Raw genomic sequence first — 23645 nt, forward strand, 5'->3', positions numbered from 1 at the left:
AATGAAACACTGATCAAGACCATTGAGCTCTTAATCTGGGCGCACTGGCTGGTAAAGAGAGTTTAGCTAAAATACATCCTTGAGTACAGTTCAGGCCCAGAGTACATTTCCAATCTAGCCTGGCATGAGCCATGGCCAAAAGTTGGATCCACATACATACCAAAAGGTGTTGTTAGGGCTGCCCAAAAGATACCTGAGCATCCTAGCCTTTCAGTGATGAACCAGTTAGTGGCTTGTAAGGTTATAACTGATGCACATTCATACATTGGAAGCCCCCCCATAGGTCTGGTGATGACGGGGTTATTCATACAAGTATGGTGGCACAGTGGTTAAGAGCTACGGCAACAAAGCAAAAAAAAAAAAGATTCAAATCTACCAGCTGCTCCTTGGAAACCCATGAAGCAATCCTACTTTGTCCTGCAGGGTTGCTATGAGTTAGAATCAACTCAACAGCAAGGGGTTTGGTTTGGTTTTATGGGTAGATAGTTCCCAGCAAAGGGAAGCAACCTGACTTAGCCTCCCCATTTGGGGAGTTAACCAGATGAATCCATCCCACGGTTGTTGATAATGGGCCTACAGTATGAAGAGTACTGTTTGTGGGTTTGGAGATTCATTAGCTAGCCTTCCTTGGGTGATCTTATTTAGTAAAGTACAGGTTACGCTAACAGTGACAGTTAAGTTATGGAGTGGATTTCATTCAGATCCCCAAAGAGGCCATTTATCAATGGAAAATCTAGTAATAGTGGTTTCTTGTAGTAACAAACTATTTCTCCATTGTTCTTATATCCAAGAAGGAGAGCAACCCAGTCAGATACCTGTAGTGGAAAGACTCCCCAGGGAAGACTAGATGGGCTTTAGGTGGGAAGGCACAACATATTGAACAATCAAACCTATTAAAATGGTGAGCATGTGCATCTGCCCAATCTAGGAATACATTAGTGGAGACATGAGTGTAGCAAAGCAAAAACGGAAAGAAAATAAAGACATGCACTTTCAGGCCTGTTCCAGGGTCTTCAGTCAGCTATCTGCCTCCGAGGTCATCTGCTTCTAGTCACAGGGTTGTTTAAATATTATTTTCAATTCCCAGTGGGTTGACTAGGCCAAAGAGGAGTCTTAACCTTTTTTAACTGTGACAAATTAATCCAAGGTTTTATTCCCTTATTGAAGCACTTACTGAAAAAGATCAAAGACTACAACCTTCAGTACAGATTACACCTCAACATAAACAAAAATCCTCAAAATTGGGCCAATAAGCAGCCTCTTGATAAATGGAGAAAATGTTGAAGTTGTCAAGGGTTTCATTTTACTTGGATCCATAATCAACACCAATGGAAACAACAATCAAGAAATCAAACAAAGCATTTCATTGGGCAAATCTGCTGCAAAAGATCTCTTTAAAATGTTAAAAAGTAAAGAGGTCACTTTGAGTACTAAGGTATGCCTGACCCAAGCCATGGTATTTTCAATCGCCTCATATGCATGTGAAAGTTGTACAATAAGCGATGAAGATCAGGAAAGAATTGATGCCTTTGAATTTTGGTGCTGGTGAAAAATATTGAATATACCATGAACTTCCAGAAGAATGCACAAATCTATCTTGGAAGAGTACAGCCGGAATTCTCCTTAGAGGGAGAATGGCAAAACTTTGTCTTATGTACTTTGACCATACGGTCAAGAAGCACAAGTCACTTGGGAAAGACTTAACGCTTGGTAAAGTTGAGGGTCAGCAAAAAAGAAGAAGGCCCTTAATGAGGTGGTTTGACATGGTGGCTGCAAAAATGGGCTCAAACATACCAAGGATGGAGTAGAACCAGGCAGTATTTTGTCATGTTGTACATGGGGTCACTAAGAGTCCTAGCCAACTCAAAGGCACCTAAAAACAACAATTTTTCTGCACGTGGATTGGTGAGGAGGACCAAGTATGATCTTTACCAAGGAGTTTCTAATGAGTATTTTGTCTATTGTTTCTTCCAGTATACATATTCTCCTGGGGCAAAGTTAGGCAGATTTCAGGAGTCTAATTTTTGTTCATCAAAAGCTTCTCTAGCCTCTGAAAGATATCCTTTAGAATATAGTGCCAAAGATTGACAATACTTCACTAATTCAGGTTGAACAATATTAGAGTTGGTGTAGGCAGCATAAATAAGGACCATAGGTCTCCAGCAATTATTTCATAGGGGGCAAGTTTGTGCGATCCGCATGGTGTGGACTTCAGATTTGAAAGAACTAAGGGAAGGACCTTAGTTCAGGATAAATTTAAAGTTTCAAAAATCTTGGCTCTTTGGGTCTTTCTTATTCCATTAGTTCTCTCCACTAGGCCAGAGAACTGAGGATGATAGGGATGATGTAGCCTTTGATAAACGGAAAAAACTTGACACAGTTCACAAATGACTTGACCAGTAAAATGAGTTCCCCTATCACTACAATAAGTTCTTGGTACTCTCTAAAAGGTGAGTATAATGTTTTCAAGGAGTTTCTTGGCTACAAAGGCTGCAGTTGCATGATGACAGGGGAAGGCTTATACTCAGTGTGAAAATCTACAAATTGTTGCTAATACATATTTATAACCATTGGAGGGTAGAAGCTGAATAAAATTTAACTGACATTCAAGCATAGGTCTGGAAGGTAAAGGTTATTGTTCAGATAGGACTTAAAAGCGTTTTCCAGGATTGTAGCTAGGGCAAGTAGGGCCATGGGTGGCAACATGTTCTGCAGCCTAGAAAAATTTTCCCCACTAATATTATATTAAGCTGTCAATAATCTTATCTTGTTCCTTGTGGGAACCTCCATGGAAGGCTTGCATCATAGAAACATGCAGGAAATTGGGTAAACCAGTTTTCTTATTAGGCCCAGTCTGCAATTTAGTGGCAGCGTCTTGGTAACAGTCTGCCTTTTCCCATGCCTTAATTTTGTCTGCAATAATGCAATGTTAGTGTTTTAGAAGTTTTTCTAAACTTAATTTATAGGGTTGGAGGTATCAATAGACAAATTTTAGGTGTCCTTTTCTTTATAATTACAGAAATAACTTGAGAGGTGGTTTATTTCACAGCCATACCATCAAGATTATTTCCTCTAATATCTTCAGTTTGGGGTACTCATTTTGGTTGGTGAGCTTGTATTTTTATCACAGCAATTTCAGAGAGGAGAATTAGAGCATTAGTGACCTTATAACTTATCAACCAAATTGGGAAAATTTGGAGTCACAATGTCAATACAACCTGGGTGTTATAATCAGCAAACTTCAGCAGCCTTATATCCCATTCCGGGCTTGTTAGACACCCATGTAGCCATATGATGACTTTTTTTTTTTTTCTGTGTTACAATTAATATTACAACCCTGAGTAAGTAGAAGTGTGTTTACATATATATATCACATTATTACAGATAGCTGACAGAAAACAAGTCACATAAAAAGAAAATGAACTTGAAATTAGCCAGTCTTATGTTTGAATTGCAATGTTACAAATCATTTCTTGTATAGATATGAATATTGCAGTAATTTCCTTGAACCTTCAGTTGATAATTTCTAAATTGGGGATAATATTAACTACTTTTCAGGGTTGTTAGTTTTAAATAACAAATTCTGATCACAGCATGTTATAAACACTCAGTAAATCTTAGTTTCTTCCTCTTTTTTTACAAGCAGTTTTGTTCCTTTTTTTTAATTATTAATCTTTGCCTCGAGACAGTATTTGCTTATAACAATTAATTGTGCTTGTGAGGAATCTGTACATAGATCAAAAGGCAGTTGTTCGAATAGCACAAGGGTTTACTGCATGGTTTAAAGTCAAGAAAGGTGTGCATCAGGGTTGTATTCTTTCATCATACGTACTCAATCTGTATGCTGAGCAAATAATCTGAGAAGCTGGACTACATGAAGAAGAATGGAATATCAGGGAGGAAGACTAGTAACAATGTGCGATATGCAAATGACACAGCCTTGCTTGCTAAAAGAGAAGAGGACTTGAAGCACTTATTGATGAAGATCAAAGACTACAGCCTTCCATATGAATTATACCTCAACATAAAGAAAAGAAAAATCCTCAGAACTGGACCAATGAGGAACATCATGATAAATACAGAAAAGATTGAAGTTGTCAAGGATTCATTTTACTTGAAATGACAATGAACACCCGTGGAAGCAGCAGTCAAAAAAATCAAATGACGCGTTGCTTTGGGCATATATGCTGCAAAAGACCTCTTTAAAGTGTTAAAACCAGAGAAGTCTCTTTGAGGACTAAGATGTGCCTGACCCAAGCCATAGTATTTTCAATTGCCTGATTTGCATGTGAAAGTTGGACAATGAATAAGGAAGATTGAAGAAGAATTGATGCCTTTGAATTATGGTGTTGGTGAAGAATATTGAATATACCGTGGACTGCCAGAAGAAGGAACAAATCTGTCTTGGAAGAAGTGCAGCCAGAAAGCTCCTTAGAATCAAGAATGGCGAGACTTCGCCTCACGTACTTTGGACATGTTATCGGGAGGGACCAGTTCTCGGAGACTAACATCATGCTTGGTAAAGTAGAGGGTCAGCAACAAAAAAGAAGACCCTAAACGACATGGATTGCCACAGTGGTTGCAACAGTGTGCTCAAACACAGCAAAGATTGTGAAGATGGCACAGTACTGGGAAGTGTTTCATTCTGTTGCACATAGGGCTGCTATTCGTCTGAACCAACTAAGGGGCACCTGACAACAACATGTTTGGAGCCCCTCCTGTGCAACAACACGTGCTTCAGAACTTCTGGCATTTTCACATACTCTATCTAAACTTATTTGTCTCTAATTTTGTTTTCAGGCAGAGAAACATTCATTTACACTTTAGGTTCAAATGATTGTCCTATGATAAGTCCCAACAGAAAAACAGGAAAGCAACCAGGGGAAAGCATCTTTCCCTGTGATCTCCACATACTTCTACAATAGGAGGAGTAGGTGATATGACAGGTGCAAATGGGGAAAGCCTGATGTCCTTCTTAATGTCTAGGACATGCATGAACTATCCTCTCTCTCTTTGGAGGAAACATACCCCACTCTGCCTGCATTGGCAGGACTGACCAGACTGAAAAATCAGTAGGAGGCCCTGTTATGCGTCTAGAATCCAGCTACAACAGGAACAAAACTGATGCTATAATTTCGGTAGTTTTTGGATCCTTATGTCTTTCTCATTTAGTAAATTAAAAGAGTGAGACAGTTGATTGATATGTGCCTGTAAACTCCCAACAGAAGTGATGTACTTGGCATGATGTATGTGTGTGTACTTGTGCCTGCATGAGAGTGTGAGTGTACAGACAGGAGTATGAGTGTGTGCGTGTGTGTGTGTGTGTTCCTTAAACCATGGGTCTCAGATGTTGCTTCCTGACTCTGAAGGTGAAGCCAGATTTAGTAACATGAAAACTAATGACCATCTTGTTTCTTTAGCCTTAATACTCCTACTGAAGAGCCCATCTTTTATGCTTTACACATTTTTCAAGTAATATATGCATGTGTGTTTCCTTTTTTTTTTAATTGTGAAGAAATGTATATAACACAGCATTTGACAATTCAACCATCACATGTGTTTACTTAGCAATTTACATGTCAAAAGTGGAAGAAAGAGTCTAATCAAGGGCAGGGGGGTGAGAGATGATCATGACATTACTTCCCATGTTCTGTTGAGACTCCTCAAATACATACAGATTTGCAAAGGAAGATTTATAACTGGATACTAAGTTAATGCCAATCCTGACTAAACTAAAAGTTAAGCATAGATCAAATGTCATTTTCTCTTGTAAATTTTCTTTTTCTTTAGTAAACATCAGAACCGTCAAAAAGGAAAGTAAGACTGTTGTTAGCAATGATACTATTGACTACACAAGAGAACCTCTGGGTCAAATGCTGCAGTGTTTCCCACCCTTTTTGTCTAGCAGCTTGTAGCCAGTGCCTTCCTGAGCTACAAAAGTAGATAAAAGATAGCTGATCAGATGGCAACAATTAGGAAGATTTCAATGATAATACTAATCCCTCTATGTGGGCAGCTTTGGAGGTTGGCAAACATGGTACTGGCTTTCAACTGTTGTATTTATAAATTGTTCTACTTGAAGAAGTCTTGATTGGGTTTCTTTATCTTGATCTGTGATTTCTTTATTTGTGCAACAGAAACACCATATATTGCATTGGGTTGTAAAGTTTAAATAAAATAATGTGTTCTAAGCACATGTCCACAAGAGCCAAAGTATGACCTTGAGTATATCCTACCTGAATTTAGAGGCCATCTCAAGAATATATTTGACATGCTGAACACTAATGACTGAAGCCCAGACAAGCTGTGGGATGACATCAAGGACTTCATACATGAAGAAAGCAGGAGGTCATTAAAAAGACAGGAAAGAAAGAAAAGACCAAAACATGTCACAAGAGACTCTGAAACTTGCTCTTGAACATTGAGTAGCCGCAGCAAATGGAACAAATAATGAAGTAAAAGAGCTAAACGGAAAATTTCAAATGGTAGCTCGAGAAGATAAAGTGTTATAATGACATGTGCAAAGACCTGGGTACAAAAACAAAAAGGAAAGAAAACCCTCAGTAGATTTCTAGCTGAAAGAACTGAAGAAACAATTCAAGCCTTAAGTTGCAATATTGAAGGAGTCTATGGGGAAAATATTAAATGATGCAGGAAGTATTAAAAGAAGGTGGAAGGAATACATAGGGTCACTATACCAAAAAGAATTGGTCAATATTCAACCATTTCAGGAGCTAGCATATGATCAGGAACTGACGGTACTGAAGGAAGAAATTCAAGGTGCACTGAAGGCATTAGTGAAAACAAGGCTCCAAGAATTGACGGAATAACAATTGAGATGTTTCAACAAATGAACGCAAGGCTGGAAGCACTTCCTCTTCCATGCACAGAAATTTGGAAGACAGCTCCCTGGCTGAGCAACTGGAAGTGATTCATATTTACACCTATTCCAAGGAAAGGTGATCCAACCAAATGCAGAAATTATCTAACAACATCATTAATATCACACACAAGTAAAATTCTGCTGAAGATCGTTCAAAAAGGTTATAGCAGTACATTGACAGGGAACTTCCAGAAATTCAAGTAGGATTCAGAAAGAAACTTAGAATCAGGGATATCATTGCTGATGTTGGGTGGATCCTGGCTGAAAGCAGAGAATACCTGAAAGGTATTTACCTACGTTTTATTGACTATGCAAGAACATTCGACCGTGTGGATCATAACAAATTATGGATCACATTCTGAAGAACGCGAATTCCAGAACACTTAATTGTGCTCATAAGGAATCTATACATAGATCAAGAGGCACCCATTCAAGCAGAACAAGGGGATACTATGTGGTTTAAAATCAGGAAAGGTATGCATCAGGGTTGTATCTTTTCACCATACTTACTCAAAATATATGCTAAGCAAAAAATCTGAGAAGCTGGACTATTTGAAGAACAGGCATCAGGATTGGAGAAAGACTCATTATCAACCTGCATTATGTAGATGATGTAATCTTACTTACTGAAAGAGAAGAGAACTTGAAGCACTTACTGATGAAGAACAAAGACTACAGACTTCCTCAACATAAAGAAAACAAAGATCCTCACAACTGGACCAGTAAGCAACATCATGATAAGAAGAGAAAAAATTGAAGTTGACAAGGATTTCATTCTTTCTTGGATCCAAAAACTACAACCATGGAAGCAGCAGTCAAGAAATCAAAAGACTTATTCTACTGGGCAAATCTGCAGCAAAAGATTTATTTAAAGTGTTGAAAAGCAAAGATGTCTCCTTGAAGACTAAGGTGCTCCTGACCCAAGTCTTGGTGTTTTCAATCATGTCATATGCATGCGAAATCTGGATGACGAATATGGAAGACTGAAGGGGAATTAATGCCTTTGAATTGTGGTGTTTGCAAAGAATATTGAATATATTACAGACCGCCAAAAGAATGAACGAATCTGTCTTGGAAGAAGTACAACCAGAATTTTTCTTAGAAGCAAGGATGGTGAGACTACGTCTCACATACTTTGGACATGTTTTCAGGAGGGATCAGTCCCTGTAGAAGGACATCATGCTTGGTAAAGTAGAGGGTCAGCAAAAAAGAGGAAGACCCTTAATGAGATGGGTTGACATAATGGTTGCAACACTGGGCTCAAGCATAGCAATGATTGTGAATATGGCACAGTACTGAGCAGCGTTTTGTTCCATTGTTTGTGGGGTCCCTATGAGTCGAAACTGACTCAACAGCACCTAACAACAACAACAACAGCAAGCACTTAGAAAAATTAGAGTCTTAATTTACTTTTCCTTCCATTTTGGGGACAAAGTAACTAGGGACAAAAGTGAAAAAGTAGGAAAGGTGTCCAGAAAGTGAAGAAGAAATAACCAAAGTACTTCATCATTTCCATCTCCAAATATAGGAATATCATTACCAAATATTTCTTCATACTACCTCCTTCCTTTTCCTTAGGTATAAATATTAGTTCCGGAAAGATAGGAGCTCATCTCTGCAGGGTTTAAATAAAAAACACCCAGGAAAATATCACATGCTTGTTCAAAACAACTCATTGCTTTCTTCCTGTAGTTTTTTTTTGTTCATTAGGGGAACCTGAGGACCCAAGAGCAATCCATCCCCTGGGACACCCAATCAAGTTATGCTCTTGCTCCCCTAGTTATGTGAGTTTCCATTCTCTGCACTTCAACTTGTAGGGTCCTTGAACAGAAATGAACAATTCTTTCTCACCCAGGAATCACTGGTGTATCTATTCTTTGAATAATATCTTGCAAACCAGTATCTCTACAAGACATGTAGAAAGTGAAAAATTTTGGGAAAAGAAAATCTCAGGTGAGTCGTATTACTGAAATTAATCACATACTGTAAGGTGATTTTTTTGAAAGATTTACCTTTGTTCCCCTATTCTTTCCCTCATCTTAACTTCCATTTAGAGCTGAAATACTTGGCAAATGCTAGACTTCCTTCTAAATTTTCTTATCAAGTTAACAGTAATTGAGGTTCCATAAATAAAATAATATAAGTTGATCCACATGGACAAATAAGTCAGTCATTGAGACTCCTGATTGAAACTCCTGTTTTAAGCCTCAGGCTACTTTGAACTTCCCCTGATAAAAATGTTCATATTTTATGAAATCTGAAAGTGGAAATATACTGGTGATTGGATTCATCTGGTGAAACAGATATTTCAGAAATACGTTTGCTCTATTTTTTTTTTTATAATTTTTATTGTGCTTTAAGTGAAAGTTTACAAATCAAGTCAGTCTCTCACACAAAAACCCATATACACTTTGTTACACACTCCCAATTACTCCCCCTCTAATGAGTCAGCCCTCTCTCTCCCTCCACTCTCTCTTTTCGTGTCAATTTTGCCAGCTTCTAACCCCCTCCACCCTCTCATCTCCCCTCCAGGCAGGAGATGCCAACATAGTCTCAAGTGTCGTGTCCACCTGATCCAAGAAGCTCACTCCTCACCAGCATCCCTCTCCAACCCATTGTCCAGTCCAATCCATGTCTGAAGATTTGGCTTCGGGAATGGTTCCTGTCCTGGGCCAACAGAAGGTCTGGGGGCCATGACCACTGGGGTCCTTCTAGTCTCAGTCAGACCATTAAGTCTGGTCTTATGAGAATTTGGGGTCTGCATCCCACTGCTCTCCTTCTCCCTCAGGGGTTCTCTGTTGTGTTCCCTGCCAGGGCAGTCATTGGTTGTAGCCACACACCATCTAGTTCTTCTGGTCTCAGGATGATATAGTCTCTGGTTCATGTTGCCCTTTCTGTCTCTTGGGCTTGTAATCGCTTTGTGTCCTTGGTGTTCTTCATTCTCCTTTGATCCAGGTGGGTTGAGACCAATTGATGCATCTTAGATGACTCCTTGCTAGCGTTTAAGACCCCAGACACCACTCTTCAATGTGGGATGCAGAATATTTTCTGAATAGATTTTATTATGCCAATTGACTTAGATGTCCCCTGAAATCATGGTCCCCAGACCCTTGCCCCTGCTATGCTGGCCTTCAAAGCATTCAGTTTATTCAGGAAACTTCATTGCTTTTGGTTTAGTCCAGTTGTGCTGACCTAGCCTATATTGTGTGTTGTCTTTCCCTTCACCTAAAGTAGTTCTTATCTACTATCTAATTAGTAAATGCCCCTCTCCCACCTTCCCTCACTTTTGCTCTATTTTTGAAGTTCTGAGATTCATTGAGGTAATTACAATAATCTTCTCTCATTTACTCTCATATTTGAAAAATGTAATTTTAATTTGGCTTAAGCCCCATTCCCTGAGAATGTATTTAATCTGGGTTCTGCTAAGAGCAGAGATTCTGGTTTCTCTCCCACTGGTAAACAGGTTTCATAGTCTTCCTTTATAGAACAATTAATAACAATCCTGAATTCCAGGCAATGTTTCATATTAAGTCAAAAACATAATTCCTGTCTCACTTTTCTTTGTGCAGAATGCCAACTTTTATGTCCTTTCTTTTTGCTTCAGTTCCAGTTTTCCTGTCTCAGGTTGTAGATGTTAGATAAATAACATTTACTGGATGAAACTCTCTTCTCTTATTAGAAAATTGCTATATTTGTGTGTATGAGGAGTAGGAGAAGATGGGGTGGGGCAAAATATTATCTATAACAAAGCCTATATTAGAAAGTATTTAGATATCTATGGTAGAAGAATGTAAAACTGGCTCCTATCCAATAGCTGTAGTTAGGAGGACACATAAGGACTTCATGGTCTTACAACCTCACAAGAGGGAGTTTATTGTAATAGAAGGTCAGGGCTAGCAATGTTTGGTAGTATTTTCTTGACTGTATGAAAGATTGTTGGTATCCTGCTATGACGTTTTCCTGAGATTCTTACCTTCTCTGAGAAAAGTGAAAGAACCCCCTTTATACCTGTCAGTGATGGTAGTGGGGCACCAATACCAGGGATGAAACCTTCCTTAAAGACCTAGTTTTGGAATTGAGAAATATCTACTGCTCATAGAGAACTTCTCCCTTTTCTTTCTTTTCTCTCTTCTTTCTCTCTTCTCTTTCTACACCAGATAAAAAAGTGATACTATTCCAGGGAACATTGTTGTATGATTATCACTTGTTGAAAAGTTATGATGTACCAGGCACTGTTTTAAGTACTTTACATGTATTATTTAATATTTATAATGGATCAGTGAGGAAAGTGATGTTATTACTGCCAAACTATATGTAACGATACCCTTGAATGTTGATGGGTCTTGAATATAAGGGGGTAGCGACTCCCTTGATTACATTATATTATATAACACCCTCACAGAAAACCGGAGACAGAGTCTCCCACTGGCTTTGAAGAAGTAAGCTGCTATGTTGAGAGACAGCCACGTGGCGAGAACCTGAGAGTGAATTCTAGAAGGTGAGACTGACCCCACCTTTTGACATCTGGCAAGAAAATAGGGACCTCAGCCCCACGACCTCAAGGACCTATATTCTGGCAACAACCTAAATCAGCTTGGAAGAGGACCTGGAGCCTCAGATGAATTTGTAGCCCAAACTGACCCCTTGGTTTCAGCCTGGTGAGAACTTGAGATGATTACCCAGCTGACCTGACCTGCAGACAGAGTAAGATAATAAATTTGAATTGTCAATAGAAAACTAATATAATGACTTTCTCCTACTACCTATTGCATGTATCTGTGTATGTCTCCATTTGTGCGTATATCTGAACTTATATGTATCTGGCAGAGAAATATTGAAAGGAAATTATAGGAGAGGAAGGGAAGGGAGAAAGAAAAGGAAGAAGAGAAAGAGGGAAAGGAGGAAAAGAGGGGGAAGGGAGAGAGAGAGAAAGGCTGCTGCAACCATTACACTACCTTTACCAAAGAAGGTTTGCAACAAGTAAAATCCAGTTTAACTCTAGAATTCTCCAGCATGGATGATGCAGTTGTCATGTATAGAACGCGTTTTCAGTTCTCAACTAAAGGCTGTGTGATCGTTATGTTCCCTTTTATAGAGAAAGAGATCAAAGGTGAAAAGAAATGTCAAATTTGAGCCTGGTGACAACGTTCATTCTCGTGGGCATTCCCCATGCACCAGCCCTGGACACCACCCTCTTTGAAATCTTTTTAGTGATTTATGCACTCACTGTGGTAGGCAACCTCTTAATCCTGCTCGTGATCAGGGTGGACTCCCACCTCCACACACCCATGTACTTTTTCCTGGCCAACCTGTCCTTCATTGACATGTGGTTGTCCACTGTCACTGTGCCCAAAATGCTGATGACCTTCGTCTCCCCAAGGGGCAGGGCTATCTCCTTTCACAGCTGCGTGGCCCAGCTCTATTCCTTCCACTTCCTGGGCAGCAGTGAGTGTTTCCTCTACACAGTCATGTCCTATGATCGCTACCTGGCCGTCAGTTACCCGCTCAGGTACACCAGCATGATGAGCAGGAAAACCCGTACCCTCCTGGCCACCAGCACTTGGCTCAGTGGCTCTCTGCACTCTGCTGTCCAGACGATATTAACATTTCGTTTGCCCTACTGTGGGCCCAACCAGATCCAGCACTACTTCTGTGATGCACCGCCCATCCTCAAACTGGCCTGTGCAGACACCTCTGCCAATGAGATGGTGATTTTCGTCAACATCGGGGTAGTGTCCTCGGGCTGCTTCTTCCTGATAGTGCTGTCCTATGTGTCCATTGTCTGCTCCATCCTGAAGATCCGCACCTCAGAGGGGAGACACAGAGCCTTCCAGACTTGTACCTCCCACTGCATCGTGGTCCTCTGTTTCTTTGGCCCTGGTCTTTTCATTTATCTGAGGCCAGGCTCCAAGGATGCTGTGGATGGGGTTGTGGCAGTTTTCTACACTGTGCTGACACCCCTTCTGAACCCTGTAGTGTACACCCTGAGGAACAACGAAGTGAAGAGAGTTCTTTTTAAGCTTAAAGGCAAAACACTTTCTCAGAGCAAATAAACACTAGGAAATAGAGATGTTCTTTTTTTTTTTTAAATTAGTAATATCATTTATTCATCAGTGACTATGAAAATATAGTTAACTAGCTTTTTAGCTTGGTATCATTGAATTTCGGTGCATTTATTTTAAAAATTAGAAAAATAAGGCCTGGTAAGGATAAAACACCCAATAAGATTAAAAACAAAACAAAACCAAAAAATCCTGCCGTGCAGCTATAAAGTCGGTAATTCTCATATAAGGGATAATGTACTGGAAATGCATGCCAAAAAAAAAAAAAAAAAAATCTTGGATCAAACATTTACAAGTTTAGAAATCATTTTATGCGGTGTACCTCAATTTCCCATGTGTAAAAAATTCTCAACTACTGTTTGTAGGGATTATATGAGGTAATGGAAGTTAAAGTGCTTCAAGTAATGCTGATTCATAATAATACATTCTTAGATAAAGGCTCCACAATTAAAACCTGGAACTGCCAGCCAGATCACCTGATTCTGAGGATGATTCCCTTTCCAAGCTATTTCAGTGAATCCCCAGACATTTATATAGTGTTTTTTTAAGATGCAGAAATTATGCCTTCTTAAACATTGACAATAAATTACTCTAGTAATTAACACCATTATTTGTTATGTGGCCAGAGCCAAACAGATGGATTTTAGTACATCATGAAGTATGTATGAAGTGCCATGGTAAACCCTACGGCATATAACTCGGTGGAGTGAAACACCACTGGAAGGTAAAGAGAATCATATGTAGAGATAACAAAAGCCTGCTTCAATCAACTAAATATGTCATAAATTCATCAAGATGTCATGAATTGTGCTTTAAAGAGTCAACAGTTATTTATATTTACTCATTTCCATACCACTTATTCCTTCTTATACCTTCATTCTTCTATCTGGGGATCATTTTATTCAACTTTAGTATTTCCTTTAGTATCTTTCATAGCGTGGTACTATTTTTTCCAGATTTATACTTGTTTACAGAGGGAGGTTAAGTCTGATATCAGCTACTTGATTTAGAAATAACAGATTTTTTTTTTTAATTTGTGAATTGTCTTTTCTATTGACCTGCCATTTAAAATCTGCTTTATGAGGGTATAATTTTCATACACTGAAATGGGTCCATTTTAGGTACACGGTTTGACATGCTTTGACAAATGTATGTACCTATGTATCTACCACCACAATCAAGACAAAAAATCTTGTCATTGCCACAAAACAATTCCTTTTGTTCCTTATCAGTCAACCCCTACCACCCTGAGCGACAATCACTGATCTGCTGTCTCTCAGGATTGATTAGTCTTTCTTTAGAGTTTCATGTAAATAAAATCATATAGTATGTATGCTTCTGTGTCTGGCTTCTTTTGCTCATTTCAGTGTTTTTGAAATACATCTATGTCAATAATTCACTTGTTGCCAAGTGGTAGTCTATGATTTGATCTACCATTCAATTTAGCAATTCTATTCATCACTGTTTACCCAAGAAAATTAAAAATATGAGCCCATACAAATATTTGTAAATGGATCCTCAGAGTAGCTTTATTCATAATATCTCAAAACTGAAAACACAAATATGAATCAATAGGTGATAAATTTTGGCATATCTATACAATACAATAGACTATATATATATCTATACAATAGACTATCTCGGAATCGACTCAACGGCCCTGGGTTTTTTTGGGTTTATATCTATACAATAGACTATACAGATACCTACATAATAGACTATATAGGTATCTATACATTAGACTATACAAATATCTGTACAATAGACTATATAGATATCTGTACAATAGACTAGATATGCCAAAATTTATCACTTATTCATTAATATTTGTGTTGTTTTCGGTTTTGAGATACTATGAATAAAACTACTATGAAGGTTCATTTACAAATATTTGGGTGGGCACATGTTTTTAATTTTCTTGGAGAAACACTGATAAATAGAATTGCAAAGTTGAATGGTAGGTCAAATTATAAGTGTATGTTTAATATTTTAAGAAACAATTCTCCAAACTGGTTCCACCATTTTATGTATCCATCGGCAATGTCTGAGAGTTCCAACTGTACCATATCCTCACCAATATTTGATGTGTTATCAGCCTTTTCAATTTTAGCTATTCAATTGAGTGTGTAGTGGCATTGTACTGTGGTTTTAATTTACATTTCCTTGATGACTAATAACGTTAAGCATTTTTTCATCTTCCTTTCAGTTATTCACGTATCTTCTTTTGAGAAGTGTGTTTTCAATGCTATTGACTCCCTTTTTTTTTTTTTAATTCAGATTACTAAATTATAGAATTCAGTTTTAGATTCAAGTTAATTATTGAATATATAAGGAGCCCTGATGGCCCAATGGTGAAGCACTGAGCTGCTAACTGAAAGGACCTTTGTTTGAGGTCACTAACCACTAAAAAAAAAAAAAAAAAAAAAAAACCACTAGTGGTGGCTTATTAGTTCTAGAAGCTTTTATTTAGGTTTCTTAGGATTTTCTACATACAGGAAGAAATCCTTTATGAAAAAAGACTAATTTATTTCCAATTTTTATGCCTTTCATTTGTTTTTCTTGCATTATTGTAGTGACTGGAACCTTCAGCACAATGTTGAATAGACGTGTTGAGAGTGGATATTCTCTATCCTCATTCTAATATTTAAGGAAAAACATCTATTAAGTGTGATATTAGTTGTAGATTTTCTTGAAGATACTCTTTGTTAGGTTGAGAGATCTTTTTTTTCTTATTTGATGAGGGCTTTATCATGAAAGGATGTTAAAATTTGATAGGCTCTTTTTCTATATCTATTGAGATTATCTACAGTTTTTTAATATGGTAAAACAGATTTATTGGATTTTTAAAATGTTAACCCAAGTTACCATCTAGGGATAAAAATTATTTGTCCTTGTTGTATTATACATTTTATATACCATGAGATTAAATTTATTAATATTTTACTGAGAATGTTTACATTGATATTGCTGAAGAATATTGTTCTGTGATTTGTGTGTGAATTTTCCTTCTGTTTTGCTATCAGGATAATTATGAAATGTGTTATAAAGCATTATTTCCTTCTATAGTTCCCGAAATATTTTGCATAGGATTACCATTATATATTTCTTAATTGTTTAACAGAGCTCTTCAGCGAAACTCTGCCTGGAAATTTTTTTTTCTTTTTTTTTTTTTTGTGGGAAGAGGTTTAATTACTACTTCACTTTTCTAATTAATATTTTACTATTTGAGTATCTTTTTTAAAGATAATTTTTGTAATTTTTCTTTCAATACATTTATTCATTTCTGCTTAGTCTAAATTGGCTATTTTATTGGTATAAAGCTGTCCATAACATTTCTTTATTTTCCTTTCAGTGTCTGAGATCTGTAGTGATGCTATTCTGTCATTTCTGCTATTGCTAATGTTTTCACTTTTTTTTTTTTTTGGTCATCCTGGCTAGAACTATCAACTTTATTGATTGCTTCAAAGAACCAGTAGTTTGACTTTCTCCACTGTTTTACCATTTTTTATTTTATTAAGTCTGCTTAACTCCATATTATTTCCCTCTTTTTACTTATTGTGAGTATAATTTGATCTTTTTTTTTTTTCTAATTTCTTGAAGGAGTATTTTAGATCATTGAATTTAGAAGTCTTATTTTCTAATATAAGCTTTTAAACCTATAATTTTGCATGTAACCTTGATTAAGCTGCACCCCATGATTCTGATATGTTAAGTAAAACTGCCCTAGTGGGGCAGTTAGAGATGCTTGGGTCTAACCCTAGGGAGTTTGACTTTACAAAATTTCCTCTTAAACTACTCACCTTCTATTAATACAATGACCCTCAATGAAACGGGCTGCAACAATGGGCTGATACCAGTGGCATCACTAGGGTTGGTGTCACCCAGTGGGATAACCCATGGTGTCACTCCCCCCACCCACAGCCCTCCTCCCGTGCCAGACCATATAGAATCCTTAGTAATGTTTATTATCAATTTTAATCATAGAATAATATGTGATAAATAAACAGCTGTAAATTGTTTAAATGTAATATTTCTTAGATTATATGAATAGTAACAACAAAATTGTTTTGTAAAATCTTTCTACGTCAAATTATATAACATTATTAGTTACAATATTATTATTAACTGAGCTGAAGCCTTTTTTGACTTTTCTGCTTTTCTTTAATTACTACTTTGTTCTCAAAAAAGTTACTGATATAGGTTCAAATTGTAGCTAAAACGCTACAAAATTTGACAAAATCAGTGACTATAAAAATACCGGCAGCAACCAAATCAGCCCCTTTTGATTCTTTTCCCTGGACCTATGACAGTCTGGACTAGTCCTGTTTTCAGTTGTGGCTGATTGTACCATGCGCACAATGAATTATCTCTTCTGCTGTCTTAGCTGAAGAATCAAAAAAAAAAAAAAAGAAAAATCTCTGAAATGTAGCTGCTCAAAGTCTGAGAAGTGCTCTTCAGTTCTAGCAACTGCCTACCAGTTTTGTTCTTTGCTGCTTCTGGGATGCTAGCTGTCTTAATCTTCTAGCGCTGCCATAACAGAAATACCCCAAGTGGATGGCTTTAACAAAGAGAAATTTATTTTTTCACAGTAAAATAGGTTGAAAGTCCAAATTCAAGGCATCAGCTGCAAGGGAAGTCTTTTTCTCTCTGTCAGCTTTCTCATCAATCTTCCCCCAGAGTAGAAGCTTCTCTGCACAGGGACCCTGTGTCCAGAGGACGTTCTCTGCTTCTGGTACTGCTTTCTTGGTGATGTGAGATTCTCCAACTCTCTGCTTGCTTCCCTTTTCTTTTATCTCTTGAGAAATAAAAGGTGGTGCAGACCACACCCCAGGGAAACTCCCTTTACATTGCATCAGGGATGTGACTTGGTAAGGGAGTTACAATCCCACCCTAATCCTCTTTAACATAAAATTACAATTACAAAATGGAAAACAACCACAGAATCCTGGAAATCATGGCCTAACCAAGTTGATACACACATTTTGGGGGGGACACAATTCAATCTTTGACAGCATCCATCCAAACCAAACCTGTTGCCATTTAGTTGATTCCGACTCATAGTGATCCTATAGGACAGAGTAGAACTTCACCGTAGGGTTTCCAAGGAAGGGCTGGTGAATTCAGACTGCCAACCTTTTGGTTAGCAGCCAAGCTCTGTGCTCTCTATAGCTGGCATTTATGGCATTAACAGGATACATGTGGAATTAAAATTTAGCATTTAGCATTTAGTTAACTAGTATGTATTGAGATGCCTATTTGTAAGGCTCATGGCCCAAGACTTACCTCCCCAGAAACCAAACCACACTATATTCTACTATGTATTAGATGGTGTCCAAGGTTTGCTTTGTACTTTAAATCAAACAAATGTGAATTACAGTTACAGTACAATTACATAAGAAGTACTGACCAGGACCTTGTTCTAAAAATGGAAAATAACCTGAAATTTTTTTATGGTATTATTTTGGTCTCTAAGTTCATTGGTTTATTTTTTTTGTATATTTAACCATTTATCCACAGTTTACTTACAAATATAATTTTAAGATTGCTGAAAATAGAAGCTTTGCATTTAGGATATGAGATCAGCAGCCCTATAAATACAGAAGGGCAGCTGAGATAGTTGTATCAGTGACCAATCCAGTCTGTACAGTGCATAAATGTGCAAATATTTACTTTTGAGCATCTTGGAAGTCAAAATAAAAAATAAGTGTTACTCAGTTTTTATTGTATCATAAATGCAAATAAAGCCATTCTTCCTGAGAATCAAGCATTTTTTATCTAGTGCTTTCTAAAATAAAAATTTCATCAGACTAGATACTTATGTAATGGACTGTGAATATCATAAGTGATTTTTTTCAATATAGAAGTTTGAAAAACAGAAACAGCTTTTTAAAAGATTTGATTTAAACTGCACACAATAAAATATAAAAGTATTATACTGGCTAGAAATTCTGAAATATATTTATACAGAGGATAAAATAATAAATTACTTTTCTGGTGATATACTTAGTAGAATAATAAAGAAAGAATAGACTATTATCCTTCCTCTTTAATTATTACCATTAAATGGCTTCTTTAACTAGGATTTGCACTATGGAGGAAAAAAACTGATATTCATTAACGGTTTCATTAAAAATTAAGATTGAGTGATTGAAATGTCCCTTGAAAAGATAATACTCATGTCTGCATTTTAATTTAATTATAAATAAAAGGAGTTAGACATATATGACCTTTCCTCATTATTTGCTTTGGGTGAATACTGACCCACTTTTCAGCATGAGCAGAGCTTTCTTCACTTCCTTGTTCCTCAGGGTGTACACTACAGGGTTCAGAAGGGGTGTCAGCACAGTGTAGAAAACTGCCACAACCCCATCCACAGCATTCCTGGAGCCTGGCCTCAGATAAATGAAAACACAGGGAACAAAGAAACAGAGGACCACAATGCAGTGGGAAGTACAGGTCTGGAAGGCTCTGTGTCTCCCCTCAGAGGTACAGATCTTCAGGATGGAAAAGACAATGGACACATAGGACAGCGCTATCAGGAGGAAGCAGCCCAAGGCCACTACCCCGATGTTGACGAAAATCACCATCTCATTGGCGGAGGTGTCTGCACAGGCCAGTTTGAGGATGGGCGGTGCATCACAGAAGTAGTGCTGGATCTGGTTGGGCCCACAGTAGGGCAAACGAAATGTCAGTATGGTCTGGACAGCAGAGTGCAGAGAGCCACTGAGCCAAGTGCTGGTGGCCAGGAGGGTACGGGTTTTCCTGCTCATCATGCTGGTGTATCTGAGCGGGTAACTGATGGCCAAGTAGCGATCATAGGACATGACTGTGTAGAGGAAACACTCACTGCTGCCCAGGAAGTGGAAGGAATAGAGCTGGGCCACGCAGCTGTGAAAGGAGATAGCCCTGCCCCTTGGGGAGACAAAGGTCATCAGCATTTTGGGCACAGTGACAGTGGACAACCACATGTCAATGAAGGACAGGTTAGTCAGAAAGTAGTACATGGGTGTGTGGAGGTGGGAATCCACCCTGACCACCAGCAGGATAAGGAGGTTTCCCACCACGGTGAGTACATAAATCACAAAGAAAATTCCAAAGAGGATGGTGTCCAGGGCTGGTGCATGAGGAATGCCCATGAGGATGAACGTTGTCACCAGGCTCAAATTTGACATTTCTTCTCATTTATGGAACTCTGTCCTTAAAGAAGGAGCTCTAGTGGTATGCAGTGGTTAAGCTCCTGGCTGCTAAGGGAAAGGTTGGCAGTTTGAAATCACTAGAAGCTTATAGGAGGAAAATGTGGAAGTCTACTACCTAAAGATTTACAGCTTTGGAAGCCCCAGGATGCAGTTCTACTCTGTCCTACAGGGGTGATATGAGTCGGAATCTACTCGAGGGCAGTGGGATTGGTTTTTAGTTTTTGTACTTAAAGAAAGGAAAGAAATTTACTCATATTTCATGTGAAATATGTAACTGCGTATTCTCTGATAGAGAACACAAGGGCTGAATTGTCTTTTATCTTCTACATAGTCATTTTCAAGAAAATGAGACTTTGAAGAGAAATATTTTTTTCCTTATTTCAGTATCACATAAAATCAGCTGAACAGAGAAGAGAGGTAATTTTGTATTCTTTTTTCTGTAGAATTAGAAAAGTTATATGCAATCTCACCATCCATCAGTTTGTTCTCTGGTGGCTTCTGCGTTACTATGATGCTGAAAGCTATGCCACCGGTATTTCAAATACCAGCAGTGTCACCCATGTTGAAGCTTCCAGACTAAAATGTACTAGGAAAAAATGCTGGTGATCTACTTCTGGAAATCAGCCAGTGAAAACCTGTGACCCTAATACTTTCCAGCATGTTTTCTCCTTTTCAGAATGGGTGACTGAGGGCTTGACATAACTAAGGCCGTGATGAACCTATAAGATATTTTCCTTCCTCTGCCTGCCTCCTCCTTCACATACCTTTGTTAATGACTTTATTTTGACCTAATGTTAACAACTTCGTTCTTTGTTTTAATCTGTTGCAAATATCTTTGTTTTGTTCTGTCCAACTACCTGTGATTTACAACCTCCACAGGGAAATCAGAGCCCAGATGTCTGACATGTGTATTTTTAGCTTGATAAAGAGATGTCTAGCATGTATCCCTTTAGCCTGATAAAGGGTCTTTTGTCACTATCTTATAATGTATAACTCCTCCAGCCATGCCATCTGCAGGCTACAGAGACACTTCTAACCCTCGCAGAATTCTACATAAGATCTGATATAAAATTGCTCTTTGGGACTCCATAGAGACAGTCTGCATTGCTATTGAGTCCCAGTGATATATACATCTCCTGAATAAACTTTCTCACTCTTTCTGACTTGGAGTACATTTCATTGGCTCGACTGCTCCAGGATGAGGACCCTAATCGCAACAACCCTTTGGATCACAATGGTCTGATCCACAACCAATCATGGGAATGGTGCAGAACTAGGCAGAGTATTGTTCCAAGCTGCATGGGATGTCCATCTGTCAAAGCTGAAACAAAGACAGCTAAGAACAGCAACGTAGCCAAACTAGCAAGTATCCAGTAGTTGGCAAGTTCCTTCTAGAATTAAGCCTTTATTCAAGCATCTTTCTCTTTTTCTCTCTGACGAACACATACACACAGACCCACAATTTTCAAATATACAGTCTTTTTTATCATCAGAGAATTATCCATTATAAATATAAAATTTAAAGAAATTTTCATTCTGGATGGCTGAGAGAAAATTGGCCTTGTTAATGCTTTCTTGTCAGCAGCACAAGTGCCAAGGCAGGATCTCAAAAATGGTATAGCTTTACTCAAAGCCTGTCTTCCATTCCTCTGTCTTATCCCACACCATATTCATCTGATCATACATGACGTCTGACACCATCTTAGGTAATAATGATCAAAGTAACATTTTTCTCACATCCTTTCTCCTATGTTGATTTCTAATTATAAATTTTTACTATTTCTGCCTCTAGAATTTTAATAAATCCATCTTCGTCTCTCTAAACCTTCATCAAGTCGCCTCACAATATATTTTGAGATGACCAAGAAGGATTAAAACTGCTTAAATAGTAAAGAGGACAAGACTGTATCTATCGTGTTTGAGTTTCAGAAATGAATATTTAGATTTGTAATAGAACAAACAAAACTGTGCTTCTAAAAATAAAATAAAGAAAAAATATGTAGTATGAAATTGTATTAAAAAAATTGTTTCTAGAATTTTGATTATTCCAAAGTTCAGACTCAATTTTTTTTTTTCTTTTCTTTTTAAGAGTGCGTTGGTTGTCCTTGAAATTGTATATTCAAAGTTAAAAGAAATACAAAGGTGTAAAGAAATGAAGAGAAATCTGTTTGAAGACCTGGAGATGTCTGATAGAAAATGAGCATTTTGTGGGTAATTTCTAAGATACTTCTGCCACGCAGACTCATATTAGTGGCATATTTCCAACGTTGGGTCTCTGAGAGAAATGGAAGTTTTCCCTTGGTTCCAACTCAGAGTTGTAATGCCAAGGTTTATACACAAAACGCTTTATCTACTTGAGGTAAACCATCTATAAAACCATGTAAAGTTGGCAATCTAAGTCGAAGCTAAGACAATCTAAGTCAAAGCTCAAGAAAGATGAAAAAATACAAACTATGACTATAAACAAACTGTAGATATGCTCAACATCTACACTTAGATATGCTCAATAATGAAAAATGCTTAGCTTTTGCTTTTTCTTTTTTGCTACTTACCAATTTTATAACTAGGTTTTGGATCATAAGGCAACATTCAAGGTGTAGAGAAGCTCTAGTCTTTGATTAGTAGTAGGATTCTTTTTCTTGTAAAGATGAAACCACAAGAAGAACAAGGTATAGATACAAGCTCTTTTTAAGTAAGAGAGCATAAAATTGGTTTAATGTCTCAGGAGATGCTGCCTTGGCCCCAGGGCCCTCATGATTAAGGTGGGAAACATTACGATGAGCATTCAAAATTTTTTTCCAAATGTACCTGTTTAAGTGGGTTTTGCATTTAATAGATCATCTTTCCACAAGGCATTTTATTTGCCAAAAAGTAATTTCTAAAATAAACAACCATGCCATTCTGGGTTTGAAAATTTCTTGTGCAGGACTGATTTATTTATTTATTAAAAAAAAAAAACTCTTCTTTAAGTTCAATGATAGAAAATATGGCTTTCATCCCAAAAGAGCCTCTGGTGGGGCTCAAAACCTCTTTGATGAATCTTACTTTCCGGCGATTATGGCCAGTTACAAAAAGAAGCTCTGTCTCTTCTGTGCTTCAGGGATGATCAGAGTCTTATTACTCCTACATAAACATCTAGGTAATTACCCTTCTTCCCTCTGGGGCTTGACGGATGCACTGTTCAAGTTCCCAGCCCAGAATGGATGCTGCCTCAACTTCTCTGGTTCAGGAATTCCTTTCTTTCTCAGAGACTTCTGTCTTTGTGCCTTCTATCCTCCAAGCTTAGAACATTTTTAGAATCTCTAAGAGAGAGAGTTTTTTTTTTTTTTTTTTTTAAGCTTGAATTAATATAACTAATGAAAGGGTGGGTATGTTTTCTTCCAGAGTCAATGTCTGTCTTAGTTATCAGGAAAGGAATTTATGACAAAGAGGAGAAAAATTGATCTGCTCCTGTAGAAACCCAAAGCACTATCACTATTGGAGAAGGAAAAGAGCAGCTTCACA

The 23645-nt window shown here is 37.7% G+C and overlaps 2 protein-coding genes across 2 annotated transcripts; one reads left to right on the forward strand and one right to left on the reverse strand.

Moving 5' to 3' along the window:
• Positions 1 to 12003: 12003 nt before the first annotated feature.
• On the forward strand, positions 12004 to 12936 carry LOC126060895 (olfactory receptor 10G7-like). Its single transcript, XM_049857264.1, has one exon. It carries the CDS (start codon positions 12004 to 12006, stop codon positions 12934 to 12936), a length of 933 nt encoding a protein of 310 aa, XP_049713221.1.
• A 6245-nt stretch (positions 12937 to 19181) lies between these two features.
• LOC126060904 (olfactory receptor 10G9) lies at positions 19182 to 20117 on the reverse strand. The gene has a single exon (XM_049857286.1). The coding sequence runs from the start codon at positions 20115 to 20117 to the stop codon at positions 19182 to 19184; it is 936 nt and encodes a 311-aa protein (XP_049713243.1).
• Positions 20118 to 23645: the final 3528 nt, after the last annotated feature.

The sequence above is a fragment of the Elephas maximus genome, chromosome 17, assembly GCF_024166365.1.
Source record: "Elephas maximus indicus isolate mEleMax1 chromosome 17, mEleMax1 primary haplotype, whole genome shotgun sequence".
In the NCBI taxonomy this organism is placed as follows: domain Eukaryota; kingdom Metazoa; phylum Chordata; class Mammalia; order Proboscidea; family Elephantidae; genus Elephas; species Elephas maximus.

Coding starts and splice junctions, on each gene's coding strand:
- LOC126060904 (XM_049857286.1), bottom strand. CDS start 20,117: ATGTCAAATTTGAGCCTGGTGACAACGTTCATCCTCATGGGCATTCCT.
- LOC126060895 (XM_049857264.1), top strand. CDS start 12,004: ATGTCAAATTTGAGCCTGGTGACAACGTTCATTCTCGTGGGCATTCCC.